We start from the raw sequence: 19,463 nt of genomic DNA on the forward strand, positions 1-19,463 counted from the left end.
GTATTTGTAAAAGAGAAAAATATTAGGGCTGGGCACAGTGGCTTACACCTGTAATCCCAGCACTTTGGGAGGCCAAAGTGGGAGGATCACTTGAGGCCAGGAGTTCAGAACCAACCTGGTCAACTTGGTGAAACCGTGTCTCTACTAACATACAAAAATTGGCTGAGTGTGGTGGCGCATGCCTGTAATCCCAGCTACTAGAGAGGCTGAAGCACTTAAACTTGGGAGGCAGAGGTTGCAGTGAGCTGAGACAGCACCGCTGCACTCCAGCTTGGGTGACAGAGTGAGACTCTGTCTAAAAAAAAAAAAAAAGGAGAGAAAAATATTACATTTGTCAGGAATTCAAGGCTTTCCCAGTATATACTCATACCAGTCTTCATTCCTACCCACCAAATCCCCACATTGTGTTTCAACACATTGAACACATTGAACACATTGACAAAGTAGGGGCAAGGAATAAGGAAAAAGGGGACATGGGTATAGAACATTAATTTTATTACCTTCTGAAGCTAGATTAAAATACAAGCAAGTTGAATCTGAGGGCTCAGCTTTCTACAATACCCTCTCCCCACCCCCAGTTCTCCAGGGGAGACAGTCCCCCAGCTGGGTCTAGCGGAAGCCAGACCTACAACCTTCCATGGTTTGGCTGAGGATCCCTGCTAGTGGACAGGGACTATACTGTAGAGCTCAGTTTGAGTCCCATGTCCAAACTTGGAACAATCATCAGTATTCTGCAGTTGTATACCCCAAGGCCTCAACAGGGGCACCTAGCCAAAAAGCTTCACTTCGTCTGAATAAATAAACAGTTATAGGGTCCAGCTGTATTTTCAGGCTGACTTGTTAAATATTGGCTGCAAAAATTCTTAAGGGCATTGATATTAGATACAAAGCTCTGTGATGTGATCTCGCTGCAGACATTGCATTGCAAGTACTCTGGTCTTCTGTGAGGGAAGGGTACCAACCAGCTCCACTTGGGGGTGCAAGGAAAAGAGCAACGCAGAAAGGGGGAAGCCCCCACGAGACATGAAGTCTTTAGAGAGAGCCTCTTGATGGGGTAAATGTGAGCAGAGACCTGGGACAAGCTGGCTTTTCATACCCTCATGGATTTCTCCACTCAGCAGTTGAGTAACAGTCCTCCTCTGGCCACCCTATTCTAGATATGATTAAACAGATTTCTTGTAAAAGAACCAAACTATTTTTCTTTGTAGGAAAACAACAGAGACAGAGAGGAAAACAAAACAAAGATCCTGATGACTGACTGCAGGAGGCAGAGAAAGCCAGGATCCCTGGTCAGATTTTACCAAAGGAGAGGAGAGTCCTTCCTCGTCTACAGTCCTCCACCTCCCAAGCCAGAGTCCATTTGGAGTTTGTAGAGGTGCCAAGAGCAGAAAAATAGAGTCCACAGCAGGACAGCAAAAACTATTGTCAGGGTTTCTGAAAACTGTACCATGGAGTCTGAACAGAACTATAGGCTATGGACTAAGAATAGCAAGGCCAGCCCTCAGTCAAGTGGACTTTCCCACTGTCCTACCACAGAGTGATCAGTGGCTCACACAAGCTAATGACACATTTAGGAATTAAGAGCATCAATGCATCCTAGGTGTCTGATAAAATTCCATCTCTCCCCTTATTTCTCTGCTTTTTTCAGCTTTGGCTTTCTAGGACTTATGTTCTAGCTTCAGTAAAACACTCAAGCTAGGCAAAATATTGGCAAGGAGCTCCTATGGCAGAAGCGCTCAGAGACTGATCAGGGTGTGTGCCTGATCTACCCTTACCATACACCTAGGAACACAGCTGGGCCCAGAACCTAGGACTTTCACTCTATGACTTATTCTTGCTTCAGACTTAACTTATATCCTTTTTGGGCATATATTCCTTCGAAGAGGGCTATATGTTGAAAGGACATAGGCCTTCGATCTATTATGGCAAAAGACATGGAAGACATGCATGTTGACAGACAAGCCTCTCTTATGTCAACCCTCTCTTATGTCAACCCTGTTTTGCTACTGAAGCTGGTCTGAGTTTAGAATCCCTTACAATTGTCTTTCAGGAAACCATGACCAGTTGGTTCAAGTAAGTACAATACTGAAAATGAATTTCTTGTCTCATGCTGCCTTGAGGAGCCAAATGTGAGTTACAAGTCAAGAATATCAAATGGGTGTGGGGTTGTATAGCAGAAGTGGGAGAAGGGCTCCCTGGGATGCTCAAATCTTATGCTGTAAAATCCTCTGGGAGTATGAAATGTCTTCCGATGCATCATCATTTTATGGGCAAAAGCAAAAGAGTCATACTTAATTTTATCTCTAGGCACCTACCTAGACCCACCAGGGGCCCCACTGGGGCAGGAGCACTTGTTTTGAAGAGATCCAGAGGGTTGGGCTGCAGGGCTGTAGGTTGTCCTGTGGGTGACGCCTGGCCTGAAGGTTCTGAGACGGGAGGAGCAAAGATGTCTGATGCAAGCAAGTCATTGGCTGAAGACTGACAGGACAGGGAGGGAGGGAGAAGCCTTAGTTACTCACTAACAGTGAAATACAGCTTCATTTTGTCTCCTACTCTATACCCCAATTTGAGAGCCACAAAAAGGAAAACTTTTTTCTTGACAGATGAACAACAACAACTACTACTACAGAAAAAGAGTCCTCCAAAAAAAGACACAGATTCCTACAACAGACGGATTTAGTGTCTGATACTACCTAGGGTTTGCAAAGTGAAATCTACCACACTCATTTACCCACTCATATCGGTCTGGTCTCATCAGCTAAATGCTTGAAGTTGGGGGAGCAAGTGTGTAAAAGGGGAAACTACCAATAAGCATCCTAAATATTTTTGTTCATTCCATTGGATTTTAAGTCAGTCTACATAGAAATCATAGGGTCTTAATCCAGGCAAGCCTGCATATTCTTAGGAGAGGTAAAAAAAGACACCTATGGGAACTGCATTTTAAATTGCTCTTAAATAAAGCTGAGATCATAGTGGTAATAGTAAATACATAAGCTTTTTCTAAGCTTATGTATTTAGTCAGTATTTAAAAGAGGAGATAAGCTCGAGAATTTTACACCACCACCATGGACACTGATGCAATATGGGTGTGCAGGGCATGTGTTAGTGTTAAGGAAGTACACAGGGAATCACAAGAACTTTCACCCTCCCAACCCAGAACATGATGATCAAACTTACCAGAGGTATAGAAGCATAGCAGCATTAAAAATGGAAAAACTTGTGTTTAGTTTAATCATAACTGACAAGACATGCACACGGAAAGCAGGCTGTGACAAACACTGCTGAGAAGCTTAAAAACGGTGGCAGTTAGAGGAAAGTACTCCTGGAGAACCAAAGTGCCTTATCCCACCTTCTATTTCACAGCCACACAGGAAACTACAAGAGCAGCAGGAAAGAGAGCTTGCATCACACCACCCTTTGGTACCGAACATGCACTCTGCTAATGGATATGTGGAGAAGACAATTCACCTTAGCAGTCCTTCTGCCTCTTCCTGGTTTGGTACTTTGTGGAGGTGGGATAATGGCTATGGAGTCATGTGGTGAGGACTGGACAGAGCTTTCCAAGTCCTGCTTTACGCCATTCTGTATGGATAGTCCTTTGGGAGGGCTTCCCACAAAAGGGTTCGGGGAGGATTTGACAGAGAAGCCGTTCTGTTCTCTTTGAGATACCCCATTTTGAGTTCTCACTGCTGGCTGGGTTTGCGAACTTGAAAAGGGCCATGGGCCTGCCTGAGCTTCCTGTTTGCCAGTCCGGTTAGAGATCTGGTCAAATTGCTGACCAAAGTAGTCAACATCACCATTCAGGGGCCCATTACTCAGTGGAGTAGACGAGCTACTCGAATTCTCTTTCTTCTGATCTGGAGATTTGAGAGAATCAAACGAAGAAGGTGTCGATTGGTCTGGCTGTGTGAAAGGATCGTCACGGAAAGGATCAGGATTAGGGGTGGGAAAGAAGTTGAGATTGGCAGAAAAGGCATTTTCAGGCAAGAAGGATGCCTGAGGCTTTGGTCGAGGAAGAGAACAGGAGGTGATGCCGTTTGTTAAGAATGGATTTTCTCTTAAAGAATTCTGATTGGTGTCGATTTCAGAGTTTAGATCCACTAACAGGATATCTTTGTTTTCCTATCACATTTGGAAAGAAAAAAAAAGAAGTGTTAGTGCATGTTGTGACTTCAAATGAGAAAATTACATAAGATGACTAGGAGTATCAGAATTTCCATTTGAATTTGGTCTTGATAAATCGGTTGAGCATTACCTCCTTCCATCAACCCCCGTAGTCCATTACTCCCTAGTATAGACTAGGTCCTTTCTATTCCTCCCCAATATCATGCGCTTTTATTTAAGTCTCAGCCTCATTAGGTGAAATCTTACTGTTGCTTACTTCATGTCTCTGCTCACCCTGGTTCACCCATACAGACTGGCTTAATTCATTATGAGCATTGTTTCAATTTGTGACTTTGAAAGTCTTAAAGGGAATTGATTGTGAGTCACTATAAATGATTATCAAAGTATGTTGAGCTTGAAAGTAAGTGATTTCAGAAGCTTATCTCAGCTTCCTACCTGATACACATACAGTCCTCTCTATTGCACCCCCAGAGTCATGTAGGATCATCTCTCTAAATGAGAAAATTCATCGACTAATACATTCATATTTTATAGTTCTGGCTATGATGAAATTTAAGATCAAATGCGTTTCTCTAAAATCGGTCCGGTTCTTTCCTCTAGAGGTGGGAGAGAGGCTTTTCTTTTATATCACGGGCTTCAGGTATGTCTCTTAATATTTAAGGCTCTTGCTGAAGCTGAAAATCAAGTAGGAGCTCATCCTCATCATCCCAGTCTCTCTTCTGGACTTACCCTTTTTGTCTATGTCCTCTGAAAGAGACACTCAATACTGATCTAATTTAGTCAATCACACATTAAGATCTCCTATTTGTACATCTTTTCATAACATTGCTTAGAGTTGCCTGTGTTGTGACAGTAATCTCATCTATTTAGTGGTTAAAGTCAACCAACAACTGATCTTTAATTTAAATACAGTAGTCCCTCCTTATCCTCAGGGAATATGTTCCAAGGCCCACAATGGATGTCTGAAATGGCACATAGTGCCAAAACCTATATACAGTATTTTTCTCATGTACATACACATGATAAAGTTTAATTTATCAATTAGGCACAATAAGAGATTAACAATAATAACTACTAATAAAATAGAACGATTATAACAATATGCTGTAATAAGTTATGTGAATGTGGTCCCTCTGTCTCTCTTCTCTCAAAATACCATATGGTACTGTACTCACTTATTTTCAGACCAAGGTTGACCACGGACTTAATTTCAGAAAGTGAAACTGCAGATAAAGGGGGACTATTGTGCAAGGTAGAGACATGGGTTTAAGAGTTAATTTGACAGACATATTAAATATATAGCTCTACTAATTCTATCCCCTCTCTATCATTTCTCTGGTGTGTTAATTTTTTGGATTTTCAACTGTTTGATAAAAAATTCTCAGCTTAAAAGTAGTAAATTTGATGAATCCGACATGTCTTTATTCCAGTAGAAGACAGAATTATAACTCACCCTAGAACAGAACTTTCATACAGACATCACTGCCTTCTGCTTGACTATGATCCATTAAATACTTAACTATGCTACCCAGAGAAGAACATGAATGATAAAAAATGCCTTGCTGAAGTGGAAGTTATAGTAGTTATCTTGCATTACCCTGGGCAGAATACTAAATATTTTGATCATTGGGGAAAATAAACAACTTCAAGAGAATATAAAATTTGCAAACTAGTAAATACAAAAGGGTTCAAATAGAACTCCTTGGCTTTTAAAAGAAAAAAAAAATACCCAATTGTTTAGCAAGTTTAAGTCCTATTTCATGGCCACAAAAGAGACAGCAAAATCAGACCTAAGTGGTAATCTATCTTTTGGATTCCTTTACTGTGAGGCACAAAAATACAGTTTTTATAAGCCAAAGCCAGGCTTTCTCTTTATAAAAGAAGAATTTGTCACGAGAAAGAGCTTATAATTAAAAAAAAAATTAATCAGAGAAATGGATTGGAAGAGCTATTAATCTAGGGATCTTTATACAATCAAAAGGTAGGATAAAATGTATTGCAAAAGCTTGTGATTTCAATATTTATTTATTTGTTTTGAGCCACCTCTGGTTAGAACAGTTGAGTGTTCACAGCTGGTAGAGTTCTCGTTTTCAAATACTTCAGAAGAAGTTCTTAGGACACCAAACAGGAGCCACAATGTTAGACTTCTGAATAGTCACCCTATAAGTAAAATGTATAAGGCTCTCCTCAGGCTGGGTTTGTTATTAATCCAAGATTAAAAGTGTAGTTCACAGACTACAACTGAGAGCCCAAAGACTCCTCATCCACCCCCTTGGTCAGAGCCTCATTCATTCTTTGTCGAACTGTCAACACTGCATCCAGTTGGCCACTGTTTGAGCACCTGAGCCTCAGGCACTGGAGACACGGCAATGGGTTACAGAACCTACTGGTAGGGAGCTCCAGTAAGTGGGCATAAATCCTGAGTTCCATAGCCTAGCTCTTCTCTGGGTGGCTAATCTCACCTAACCATTCCAGTTTGTCAGACTGAGGACTTCCCTACTCAAAGCCTTAAGTGGCTTACTGCTGCTCCCTATATTAAAACAAGCCTCCTTAGGCCAAATTTCCAAATGATCCACAGTAAGACCCACGTTGTTTCTAGCCCAACTATGATCTATTTTCCTACACACTTCAAAGACCCAACTCAAATTCAGATTCTTTACAAAGCTTTTAGCATTGATTTTTCTGTCTGCACTTGCTCTGTGCCCACCCATGTTATCTTATGGCATGTATACAAGGACATAAGTGACACTCGTGCTTTGTATCCTGATCCCATCCCTTGTACCAGATTTAATCTCCTTGATCATAGATCATGTCTTATATTCTTCCCATAGTAACTGTGCTTTCAAGTGGTTAAGTTGTTAAAGTTACAGAACATGGGTTTTTGTGTTTTTCTTTCTTTTCCTTTTTTGAGATGCAGTGTTGAAGGATAATGCTCAAGGGGCTTGCCAATAAAAATTCTGTTCTAGGGGATACCACATAGTTTGCAACATGAGCATTATTTGAAATTCATAAAACTTTTCTGTATAAATTTGAGGGGAGTGACAACCATCTAGGACCAATAATAAAGTATAGGTAATTTAGATTTCTTTCTCTCTTTACATATTTCAGAGCAATTGTTGAAAGAGTTGAATATTTTTAAACATGCTGGCTTTACCAAGTAGAGATAAATCTATTTTTGACCTATAACTATAGAGTCAATAGATAAGAACATGTCAAAACCTAACCAGCATATAATTAGATCTGTTAGCCTTCTTTTGGTTATCAGAGAGTATATATTTTGATGGTATTTATTACTTTATTGTTAGTTTAACTAAAACTTGAATTCCTATAAATAAAAAATTCTTAGACTTCATAAAGTCTAATAAAAATGAGACTGAAGATTATCCATGTTGTTTTCCATTTCCTTTTTTAGAACATTCTAGAAGTCTACAGAAGTAGATTATACAGGCAGTACTTCCTTGCCTATTCCAGTAGAATTCCACTTCATATTTTGAGTGCTTTGCTCTCTTTGAATATTACTTGTTTGAATGTCATTTATACTTGGGAAGTAAGGAGTTCAGATACTGATTTATTTTGGAGAAAGCATCACATCATTTGGAGGAGAGGGCAAAGTTGACTACAAATCAAAAGGACCTCACAGTTAGGATGGACCTGTCAGGATAATCTAGTCTAGTATTTTAAAAAGTTTATCCTCAGAACTATAACAAACATTATGAAGAATGAAAGGTTCTATAGGCAAGTGAGTTAGGGCTCGCTGCTAAAATGAATATTAAACAGGCTTCTCTCTTACAGGCATTTTAGAATGCTACCATGCATTGTGATACTCATATGGTTAGGGTCAGGGAAGAATGCATGAAGTCCCTGCTCCTCTGCATCTCATTTGACCTGAAAGTTTTATGCAGTGAGGATTCACAGGTCTCGAATTCTCTGCAGAAGTCTGAAGTGAGAATTTTACCCAGTCATTGATGTGTTGCTTGAACTCCTGTAACCTTGGTCACATAGGCTTCCATGATAATTTCCTGATACAAGAGTCCTTTCTAGACATTTCCCCCCATTATTCTAGACTAATTCTCTTTTTGTCTGTTTATTGCCTTCTCATATTTTATGTTCAAATCTAGAAACTCACTTCTGCAGAAGCATTACCTGAATCTCTGAACTAGATAAATACCCTGTAGTAACATCAATTACTAATGATGTGATTAGTTTTAATGTTGGTCTCCCTGCCAGAGAGTAAATTCCATGATGTCATTGATGTTGTGCATCTTACTGCTATGCCTTGCAAATAGCAGGTGCTCAGGAAACTGTTACATAAATAAAAGAAGTTGCAAGAAGTCATTCAAAATGTCATGGACATTTTCATTAGAGGTATGTTTTGGAAGGTCAGAAGACTTGGGCCTAAGTCTTGAATCTGGACCTCTTTCCTTTTTATTTTTTTTTCTTCTCCTTTTTTTTCCCTGAACCACCATTTTTTTTTTAATTTATAAAGGAAAATACTGTTCTGTTCTTACAGGGTTGTTACAGATCATTCAATATTGAGCAGACTGGATATTGTATACAATCCTAAGAGAATGGGCAGCTTTCTAACAAGGACAAGCTTTGGTGGAATATAACTGAGCCACTTGTTTGTTTTAAATCTTACTTCACACCACATTTATGCTGCTAAATTGCAACAGACAGAATGGAAAAGAAATGAAGAGGCCAGGAGGCTTTATGATTAACCATCTAACAATCATACTTTCTTCAAGTAGGCTTATTCAAGGACTATTATTCAGCTCCTCCTTCTAATCCTAAGTGATACCAAGAAGGACTACATTGCTGACCTATTGTTCAGATTTAACCTGTAAGCAATATTAATATAACTGAATTAGTGTGGATAGGTTCCCATGGTGACTTAAGAGTCACATTTATTCTAAAAACCATTGACACTTCATTTGCAAAAATCAACAGTCACCTTCCAAGTTTCAATGAGATGCTTAAGATTTCTGGTTATTGCCAATTTGAGTTATAGATGTCATTTTATTACATTGCAAATTTAAAAACAAACACTTACTGTTGGACTATTTAGGTCAGGAGGTGTAGACATGTCCCCAAACAAATCCATCTGGTCAACACCCTTAAAAAAGTATTTGGATTAGATTCAGATGTGTCTACTAAAAAAGATTACTTCGTATATTGTTGTAATCATTTGTTTCCTAAAGTTTAGGAAAGTAGTTGTCACAATTTAATTTCCATTTAACTAACAGATTTCATATTAAGCTGTTTAGGTCAGGAAGTGTAGACATGTCTCAAAGCAAATCTATCTTGTCCACAACCTTAAAAAGTATTAGATTAGATTCAGGTGTGGCTACTAAAAAGATTACTTTTCTAATCTTTTTTTGACTACTTTTGTATATTGACATAGATGTTACACTAACATTTTGAAAAACAGTTGTCCCAATTGGATTTTCATATAGATTCAATACAGATTTGGTATCAGCAACATCTACAGGAAGTAGAACCCATGTTCAGATAAGTAAGAACTGTCAAACGTCACATATTAATACATACCGATTTCAGTTTGTTAGTTTGGTCATCTAGAATCATTAGGGCCTCACTCCCATTCTGAAAATATAGCAAATATTTAAGGATTTAGTTGCGCTTTCTCTATAAAATGTATTTGTCCACTGTATTAGTCTGCTAAGCAGCAATGGTTTTGGTATCATCTTTTAACTAAACATCTTTCATGATCAGAGAAATCACAAACACATAGAAATAAGTGAGGTAGCGAGAGTGGTTGGGCAGGTAGCAAACAGGGGCTTACACATGTCACACACATGATTAACAAGAAGTAAAGATGCAATTTTACCTCAACTGCTTTGTTGGCTTCCTCTATCTAAAAAGAAAGATACACATTCAGCGATCTTCATATTTATAGTGAAAGGGAGTTAAATACACAAACAAGTATGCCTATGGTTCACAGGCTTAAGGCAAGAATAAGTCTTGTATATTATTTCTGCCCTCCGTTCCCCTCCTCGTTTCATATCAATATAAGGTTTGAGTAGAATTACTGGATTTAAACTTGGTTGTCCTGTATATTTCCTAGAATTAATATGAATCTCGTAGAGAGAAAAAAAATAAAAGCCAGGGAGTGCAGATTAGAAGTGCCTAACCATAAAAATGTATCCATTGCCCTATTGGGAAGAATAGGCAATACATATAGAAGCCAAATTTTCAGATAGACCATATTTATACATAATATTAAACATAGTCCTGAGTACAATTTTAAGTTTGTTTGTTTGTTTGAGACAGAGTCTCACTCTGTCGTCCAGGCCGGAGTGCAGTGGCACCATCTCGGCTGACTGCAACCTCTGCCTCCCGGGTTCAAGCAATTCTCCTTGCTTCCGATGCCTGAGTAGCTGGGATTACAGGTGCCCGCAACCACCCCTGGCTAATTTTTGTAGTTTTAGTAGTGATGAGGTTTCACCACATTGGCCAGGCTGGTCTTGAACTCCTGACCTCAGGCGATCCACCCACCTCCACCTCCTGAAGTGCTGGGATTACAGGTGTGAGCCACCATGCCTGGCCAGTTTTAAATTTAATAGAGCCTTAATCAGGTAGTACTTGCCTTTTTCTTTTCTTCTTCCTTTTTCTTTACATTATAGATAACTTGAAAAAGGTCTTTAAGATCAACAACTAATGGTTCAGCCTGCAGTAAGGGAAAGCACTGTTATCAGCATTTTGATTTTAGTATTTTATTTCCTTTGTCTCCTATCAATTATAATTCATACTGGGATTTTTTTTTTTTAACCTTAAAACTCCTTACTACCCTCCCCTGGCTTGTAGGGGATCACCACCAACCCAATCCTCACCCTTAGGTATATAAAGGACAACAGGGTTAATAAGTATTTAGACAAAATAAAAGGTATCACGATCATTTTCGAAGTCCTTTAAGGTTTCTGAGAATAATTCACCATTGTTCTGAAGTCAGTATTCACTTTATAAGAAGGTCCATTCTCACAATCCTATGGCACACAGCAGTACATGGCTATCAATGACATTTTTAAAAGATTCCATAGGCCAATAAAAATAGTCATTCTCGGAATCATTATTTAGCCCTCTTACATCCAATTATTTCCAGTAAATCTTTTAGTTGAGTGACAGACACTCCAATGTCAAAAGAGGACAAGTCCCCAGGTCTATGTCAAGACTTAGAGCTCACCTGTTGCCCGGTTTTTATGGCAAAAAACTGATGCTGGCCTTCTCCTCCACACACATAACCAAATGCCCGGTTGTCTGTCACATCACGGGCAATGAAAGAAATCTTATTTACTGGATGTTCATGCTCTATTACCTTAAAAAAGAACATAAAGAGTAATTTATTAAGAAAACTAGAATCTATTTGCAGGCTAGCACACCTAAGCCTCAGACACATATATGAAGGCATATATGAAAAGGTTAAACCATTTGAAGAAAGACTTTTCATTTCTGGTTGAAGGCTAGAGCATCCCTCTTTCTAGAAAGGGCTCCAAAAGAAAGAAGAATAGAAAACAAAAGTGGGAAGAATGTTCCTTCTTAAAATATTGATACTTTACTCTCCCTGCTTTAAAGACATGATGCCACATAGCCAGGAAGGACTGAGGATTAGAAGACCAAGTGAAGAGGAGACATTTAGCCCTTAAGCCAAGCCAAATAGGTCTACTTTCCCAACTCAAAGACAAACTTAAAAGAACAGCATAACTAAGCTAGAGGAGAGTTCACAGGGATTCATTGACGATGACTCAGAGTGGCCAAGGAACCATCCTATGTGTTATTGGAACCATATTCCCAGTATATTCTGGAGGATACCAAATACTGTCATCAAGTGTTTCTCAGCCTCACCTAGACAGCCTAATACATAGTAACATAATGTAGTAATAACTACACTTTGTTAATGACATAATGACTACGTCATTAACCAGGAATTATAAGGGGTGGGGACTTTATTGGCTTAGTGTCTTTTCTTCTATTTTTCCCTCCTTTTTCTTGATCCTTTCAAGCAGTTAATAAGGTTCAACACTTTAGGGATATTTGTGGCATATAGGCATATAGGGATAGGTGGCAGAGTGTGTCTTGGCTTTTTGTCCTGAATGTCTAAGGTATCTTAGAGTATCTTAGAAAGTTTGAGGAGAGACAGAAGGGTGAGAGAAACATGCCACCTTTCTCTGATGGGCTTGGGAAAATAAGAGTTGAGAGATAAAGGCGACTGATAAAGAGAGTGGTGCCTGAGGACCCCAGCACCAGCAGGCTGAGTGGGGCCCACTAGGGTGCCAGGGCCCTAGGTTTGCATAGTAGATAATGGGCACTCTAGAAAGGGATGAATAGTAACTAGAGGTCTCCCCACAGGGTCATGATGCAAGAGAGTATTTTATAGCAATGAAAATGAGCCACACACAACATTTTAAAATACATGAGTCTTATGATGTTACATTGAGTACAGAAAAAAAATCACAGAAGACTTGACGTATGATAAATAGCTTTCTGATAAGGCTTAAAAACAAGGCAAAATAAGTAAGACTGTTCATAAGTGATAGAACAACAGGAACCAACAAAAACAAGGTTACATCTGTGAGGTGAGAAGGCAGGGAAAAAGGAAATGAAAAAGAGGTAGATGTGTTAAGGGTGAGGTTCTAGCTTTAGGTTAGCCGGTAAGTTCACATGTAAGCAATACATAAAAGTGTCACAAACTAGGGTCAAAATTAATCTAGTTCTGTATACCTGAGGTCAAAAAATATATATAAATATAGAAGTTTTACTTTATAAATTATATATTTATTTATATTTTAGTATATATTTAAATATTTATATAGTATATAAATTATATATATATTTATTTAATTTAATATATATATTTATATATTACAGACATAATGTGAATCTAAGCCTATTAACAGACATAACAGACTTAGATTCACATTTATTATAGAACACAAATTCAAAATAAAGTATCTTGACTTTTACCTCCTATTCTGTTTTCTGCCTGTTACTTCTGGAGATGTAATATATGCTATATTTGTTCCCTACAGAACTTTGAGAAAGAAGAAGGGGAGCTGAAATTCAAGCAGCAAATTGTTGGTCAGACTCAGGTGGTCAGAGAGATACCAGCAAATGTGAATTCTTACCCCAGTTTTCTCATCAATTATTTTTATCCCAGAAAGGGAAATGTTGACCCAGATCCTTTGTTTGTGTTGTCCCTGAGACCGACCAGCTGCCGCCATTCCCTGATGAGGGTGGAAAAACAAGAGAAGTTGAATTTTTAAAAACGTTCTACAATGCTTTTAATATTAACATTTTCAAAGTCAGTCAGCTTTGTTTTCAACTTGGTTTGCCATCGATGAAAGGATTCGGCACTTTTCATCAGGGACAGAAGGACGGCATAGAAGACGTTGAACCAGGGCATCCCTTAGTTAGCTGTGCGAACTCGGACAAGTCACTCTAATTATCTTGGCATCAGAATAGTCACTGGTAAAGATCAACTAGTAGATCTTTAGAGATGTTTCTTCTAGGCTTTGAACTATTGAACAAGTATTATTTATTCAGTCAGTTTCACATAGTGCCATAGTACTAAATTTTTAAATTCAAAAAACGGAAAGGCTAACACTAAGGAACACCAATGTCTAAGTAGAATCCTAAATTTTATCAGAACAATTCCCAGGTCTAAAACAGGATATTCCATGCTCTCCACATATAGTAAGACAAACAATGCACATATTTGCACACAGCTTTTATAGGAATAGAAATAGGAATACGCTTGGTTCGTCCTAATGTTGAGTTTGCCAGAAGGAAAAGGCATCTAGAGTCCTATTATACTTGATAAAATTAGGTATCTAGGACATCCCTCCAAATACGCAAACATTTCTCAGAAAATGGGGCACTATTGATGGATAATGTGATTAAAAGGGGTTTTCAAGTAATTGAACAATAGGTCAACAACAGCTTCTAATATAATTCCCTCTTTTGGACTTTTGCTTAATATACAGATAAAGCATTCATTTCCCTTTTACCTTTAGTTTCATCATAGAGTCTTGGCTCATTTTATCCCCTCTTGCATCTGGCACATCATCAATGCCAATCAGCTTGGCCTTATATTTTACACCATCACCTTTGAACCTTGCTAAGAGATATTCATCTGTCTTTTCAGGGCCTGAGAAAGGAAAGGAATACAGGATAAAGAATGCCAGTTCTAATTATGACCAAATATGCTTTAGACTCTCCAAAATTTAAGTAGTATAAATCCTGATTATACTACAACTGATCATGTATGTAATATTCTATCCTGTCTTATTCTTACTTCCTTTGAGCAAAATCATGTTCCACAATCAACTGTATATGGAGTTGGAGTGGGGAGAAAATCAACTGTTAGAAGTACAAAATTGACAGTGTTATGGGAAACTTATGGGAATATGGGAGGTGGGAGTTGGGGACATTTTTCATCATAGCTTTTTTTAAGTCTTTAAAGGAATATAAAGATGATAATATATGTATTTTTAACATAAGAAAAATAAGCTGCCAAGCAATTTACCAACATTTTAAATTATCAATAAAACAGAAAGGAATTATGCCTAAGTTCTCTTGAAAATTATTAAGATAATTATCCCATCTTTATAATGTCTTTTGCTCCTTTTACAAGGTCTGTGTAGTCCCATTCCCAATGAGTTCAGTAAAATCAAATGGTAAATAAATAACTGAATGATAACCATATAATAATTAACGACTACATTATTAACTGAACAAGATGCTATGAGTATTTCCCAACTGGACCTAAGTGGGTATAATCGCAGGTTTCCAGAGATGTCTTATTACATGTGAGATGAACCAGTCTCTTCTCCCAAGGTACAACTTTCCTATTAGGAGAACTTGAGACTAAGCTGAGGTTGAAGGAAGATAAGAGCCAGCCCTTACTTTATTCTGAATCTCACGTTTCTCCAGGGGTAACCACCTCTAGCTCCCTTCCTTGGCTTCAAGTGGATTTCTCCATACCTTTCTTTTTTTCCTTCTTTGAGGGTGCTTTTGGTGCGGCCTGTTGGTCGGGCTGACCATTGGTTGCACTTGTTTCCACTTCGTTAGACATGGCAAGAAGGTAGGCAGCAAACCCCAGTACCAGTGGACACTTGGTGACACCAGGTGATCCCGATGGAGAAGTCTCAAATAAACATAACCTCCCACAGACACCTGTAGGCAGAGTTTAGAGGCATATTGAGATCAGAACACAGCAGACCCAGACTTTATGCCAGAATAGGCTTACAACTAGTGACTTTCTTTTGTAGTTCTTTGGACTCATTTTGTTCCTTCTCCTTCTGTATTAGACTGAAGACTGAAAGCAGGGGAGTGGGTAGGACTGTTTCCTTTGTAGTTTCCAAAATGGAACATGTGTGCCTATTAGGTTTTTCTTTAAGCACTTGATATCTAGTAACATTTAATGATTATCTAGCTAAGCAGTTTTTATTAGAACTTTGGCATAAAAATCAAGTATTAAAGATAGGGATCGAAAACTTGCTAGGTATTATTGCAAAACAGAAATAAACTGAATGCTAAGCCTGGTAAGATTGCAAATGCCATTTGAGATTGGGCATTATAAATTTCAGTTCTTCACAAAATTGCTTAACTGTAAAGGCAGCGACTAGAGTAGAGTTATGAACTGTATCTTATTCACATTGATAAATTGGTTTTAAGTATTAGGATTCTGCATATGATACCCAGGGCTATCCAAGCACTATAAAAGACATCCTTTTTTGCCATTAACACTTATTTGTATCAGGGATATAATGGATTGGGGGGGGCAATTGTGCAATTCATCTGGTACATTTTTATGCTATTATTCAGCATCACCATACTCCAAACAGTCTGTCATGTGCTCTCACAACCTCTGCCCTACCCACAATGTATCATAGTAGGAGAAACAGGAAAACGCAGTCATTGTAACCACACAGAAGTGAGCTAACTTTCCAAAAGGTTCTCTCACTTCCCAGGAACCAATGTTTCTATATAGCTGTAGAGAGAGCTAGAGCAAGTAGTTTAACTTTCTACATTGACTGATGACCAAAGGCAAAGAAAAGCCATTCATTGTTTTGTAATCGTATTAAGACAACCTGTGGGTTGGCACACTAACTCCTCCACAACCCCGCCTTCACCAAAAGCCCTCTTCATTCCGTGCCTAAACCACCCATTTAAGTGAACATTTTAATTGAAGGACCAAGCCCACCACATGAGAATAACTGTCGTTTGTTAGATACTTAAAGAGTATCTAAATAAAAAGTAAGTCTCAAGTTTTTACTCAATTTAAATTGCACTTAGCTTGCTTACAAATGTCAACATGTTTTCATAGGGGTCAGTACTTAATTTCTCCCACTGTGAGTTTTAAAAGTCTTTATAATCTGAACAGTCTTTAAATACATACATTCATGCAATCTATGTATGAGTAATGTTATCTGAATTGCTTCATTTGGAGATTTAGTAGTTAATTTTGCTCAAAAACACCCGGCTGGTTGGCAACCAGGGAGACAGTCTGTTTACAGATGAAAGTCTTACACAGTAGGAGACTCAGAGCCGTTCTTAACTCAGGACTTAGGTGGGAACCAGGCACTATTAACCTTTTAATTGTATAACTCTAAAAGATTCATAGTAGTCCTGTGAGTATTACTATATCATGATATTTCATTTTCCAGACGGAAGGCCAAGGCACAGATATTCTTTTTTTTTTGAGACGGAGTCTTGCTCTGTCACCCACGCTGGAGTGCAGTGGCGTGATTTCAGCTCACTGCAACCTCCACCTCCCGGGTTCAAGCGATTCTCCTGCCTCAGCTTCCTGAGTAGCTGGGATTGGGATTACAGGTGTGGGGCACTACGCCTGGCTAAGTTTTGTATTTTCAGTAGAGACGGAGTTTCACCATGTTGGTAAGGCTGGTCTCAAGCTCCTGACCTCGTGATCTGCCTGACTCGGCCTCCCAAAGTGAAGGCAAAGATATTTAAAACGACATACCTGCTAAGTGGTAGAACCAGGTTTGTAACCCAGACTGTCTGGCCCCAAACCAGAGTTCCTCAACACTGCAGTGACAAATCTCAGCTGAGAAGCTGTATTCCAGCACAGCTTCATGTAGTCCTCTTGAAATACACATGCCCATTGCATGGTTTACACACAAGTCTATTTGCTTGTCTGCCCACACACTGGACTATAATCTCCTTGAAGGTAGGAGACTCATTTCTCAATGTCTGGGATAGAGACGGGATTCATGTAGATGGTAATGAAGACAGTCGTAGCTATGTGTATTTTCTTCCTTGCTTGTTACGTGTATACACTGGTATGTATTACCTATTTTCTTATCTCTCTATCTTCTCTTTTAATGCAAGTATTTTTGAAGTTAAATGTACAATTTTGTCTTTAGGCAGTGAATTATTCAGATGGGACTGCAACTGAAGTCTAGGGGTGGTAAATGTAGCCCAAAGACAGTAATCGTTTTCCAGAAATGAATGTGATGCCTATGGGGTCTTTGCAGCTTCCCAGTTTGGGGAGAGGGTGAGAACATCTTTCTCTGAATGAAAGACAGTTGCACCTTTTTAGATGGAAACACTTGTGTGGCTGTCGGAGGAAAAGTTGAAAGGTGTGGAAGGGTGTATGTGGATGCTGAGTAGCTAGAGGGGTGACCTGTGCCATTTAAGTTGTCTCGGCTTCAGAACCACCTCTATCCCCGGTTAGTGAAGCCAGAGCTAGACTGTGCAAACGTTCCTGCTTTGCCTGCTGGCTGCATGTTGGCTCTGCCAGTAAGGTGCGCTGGAGGGAAACTGCCAAGCTGGTGAAGGGACTCGGACATGTCTGCTTGCTCCACATGGACTTCCTTATGACTTGAGGCTCCTGGGAGTGTGACTCTAGTAGAACTTCTTCACTCCAGCAGCAAGAATTTCTTCCTAAAACAGCCCCGGAATCCAGTTTTAACACTTGCAGAACTAGTATCATCACGCCTGTCTTGGAGACACCAGCATCAGCCCTCTGGCGTACTCTCTCCAGGCCAACAGGTCCCAGGCCCTCAGAGCACAGGGACCCCAGTCCTAGCTAAGCAGTACTCCCTTCTCAGAGGCCTCAGTAGCAGCACCATGAGACCCCCTCCTGCAAGCTTTATAAACTTCGATGGTTCCAATGTCTTAACTTTGTCCCCTCAGCCCTAGAGGTTGTAGCTGCTTTCTGTAGTTTACTTACCCAGTGATGACTTGATCTTCTCTTCTTACTCTCTCAGTTTTCTAGCTAACAACTTATACCTAGTTAACACTTAATATCTGTGGCCATACAACCCATGAACAAGCCTGATTTTGGAAGCTAAGCAGGGTCAGGCCTGGTTAGTATTCGAATGGGAATTAATGCTTAACATTAAAATCTTTTAAAATAACTGGTGTGGACTGAACTCCAACTGACACAATGGTAAGGCTACTCTGTTTTGATTTTCCAGATCAAAAAACTATTCTTTAAGGTTACCCTAAATGTGGCAGATTCAAGTGTTTCACTTGAATATTAATCCTTATATGCTTTTGAAAACCATATTATTTTGGCTTTCAAGGCTATATGTATATACTTCGATATCTACTTTTAACTTCCTAGGCCCAGAACAAGAACTGCAACAATATATTCCAAAACAGAATACATTCTATTTTCTTCATGGGAGGCAATTGAAGTGTGTGTGACTATACCTTCAGATCTGTCTTGCTTAGGTCAGTATTATGTTGAGTTCATCAATGCATGTGTTGATAGCAGCAGCAAGATGGCCCAGAACTGGGTTAGAACCACTGGCTGAAAAAGTGACCTGGGCTTAAGAGTTTGTTGCCCATCATTGAAGCCAGATATCATACTTTACTGCAGAGTATTATTTCTAACATGAAAAGACTTAGCTCATTAAATTTGGCAATTTGTATTCTTACATGAGACTATTTTAAAAGAATTTGAGAAGTGCCACAAAGCACTTTGAGGGGTTTTGGGGGAGGGAACGGTGGCATCTGGGTTTAGTCATAAAAGTAATACAAGACATAGCTCAAGACCAGGTATTGAATCTAGCATTGGCAGACTGGGCCAAATGGAAGGATTCAAAGGTGAGTGGCATTACCCTGCTGTAAGTTTTTATAGCAAAAATTTCTCTGTTCAGATATTTAAATACAGCTTTTCATAGCATTGGTATTGCTTTAAAGGTATTTGATTTCCTTTGACTATATCCTTTCGCCATTTGGGTAAGAGCAATTCCAAGGGACAAGGAAGAAAAAAATAAGGAGGAGAAGTTTCTGTAATACAAATTCCCTGAAGAAAATGGATGTGTATGTTGAGTTGCAATAGCCAAGGGTAAGTC

At 39.1% G+C, this 19,463-nt stretch overlaps 1 protein-coding gene across 12 annotated transcripts in view; it reads right to left on the reverse strand.

Moving 5' to 3' along the window:
* Positions 1-19,463, reverse strand: part of DAB2 (DAB adaptor protein 2) — a 53,714-nt gene that overhangs the window by 7,507 nt on the left and 26,744 nt on the right. For 6 of the 12 annotated variants that reach the window (XM_054488286.2, XM_063664763.1, XM_063664762.1 and 3 more), the window contains 10 exons: positions 15,121-15,312; positions 14,145-14,284; positions 13,263-13,361; positions 11,324-11,455; positions 10,730-10,810; positions 9,971-9,997; positions 9,673-9,726; positions 9,176-9,238; positions 3,469-4,122; positions 2,316-2,478 (listed from right to left, as the gene is read on the reverse strand). In XM_054488286.2, coding sequence (XP_054344261.1) covers positions 2,316-2,478; positions 3,469-4,122; positions 9,176-9,238; positions 9,673-9,726; positions 9,971-9,997; positions 10,730-10,810; positions 11,324-11,455; positions 13,263-13,361; positions 14,145-14,284; positions 15,121-15,211 — 1,504 coding nt within the window. In that variant the 5' untranslated portion in view covers positions 15,212-15,312. The remainder of the gene's footprint in view (positions 1-2,315; positions 2,479-3,468; positions 4,123-9,175; positions 9,239-9,672; positions 9,727-9,970; positions 9,998-10,729; positions 10,811-11,323; positions 11,456-13,262; positions 13,362-14,144; positions 14,285-15,120; positions 15,313-19,463) is intronic. The other 6 variants (XM_063664766.1, XM_054488287.2, XM_063664765.1 and 3 more) reach the window with 2 other exon arrangements.

Source organism: Pongo pygmaeus, chromosome 4 (assembly GCF_028885625.2).
Source record: "Pongo pygmaeus isolate AG05252 chromosome 4, NHGRI_mPonPyg2-v2.0_pri, whole genome shotgun sequence".
Lineage (NCBI taxonomy): Eukaryota > Metazoa > Chordata > Mammalia > Primates > Hominidae > Pongo > Pongo pygmaeus.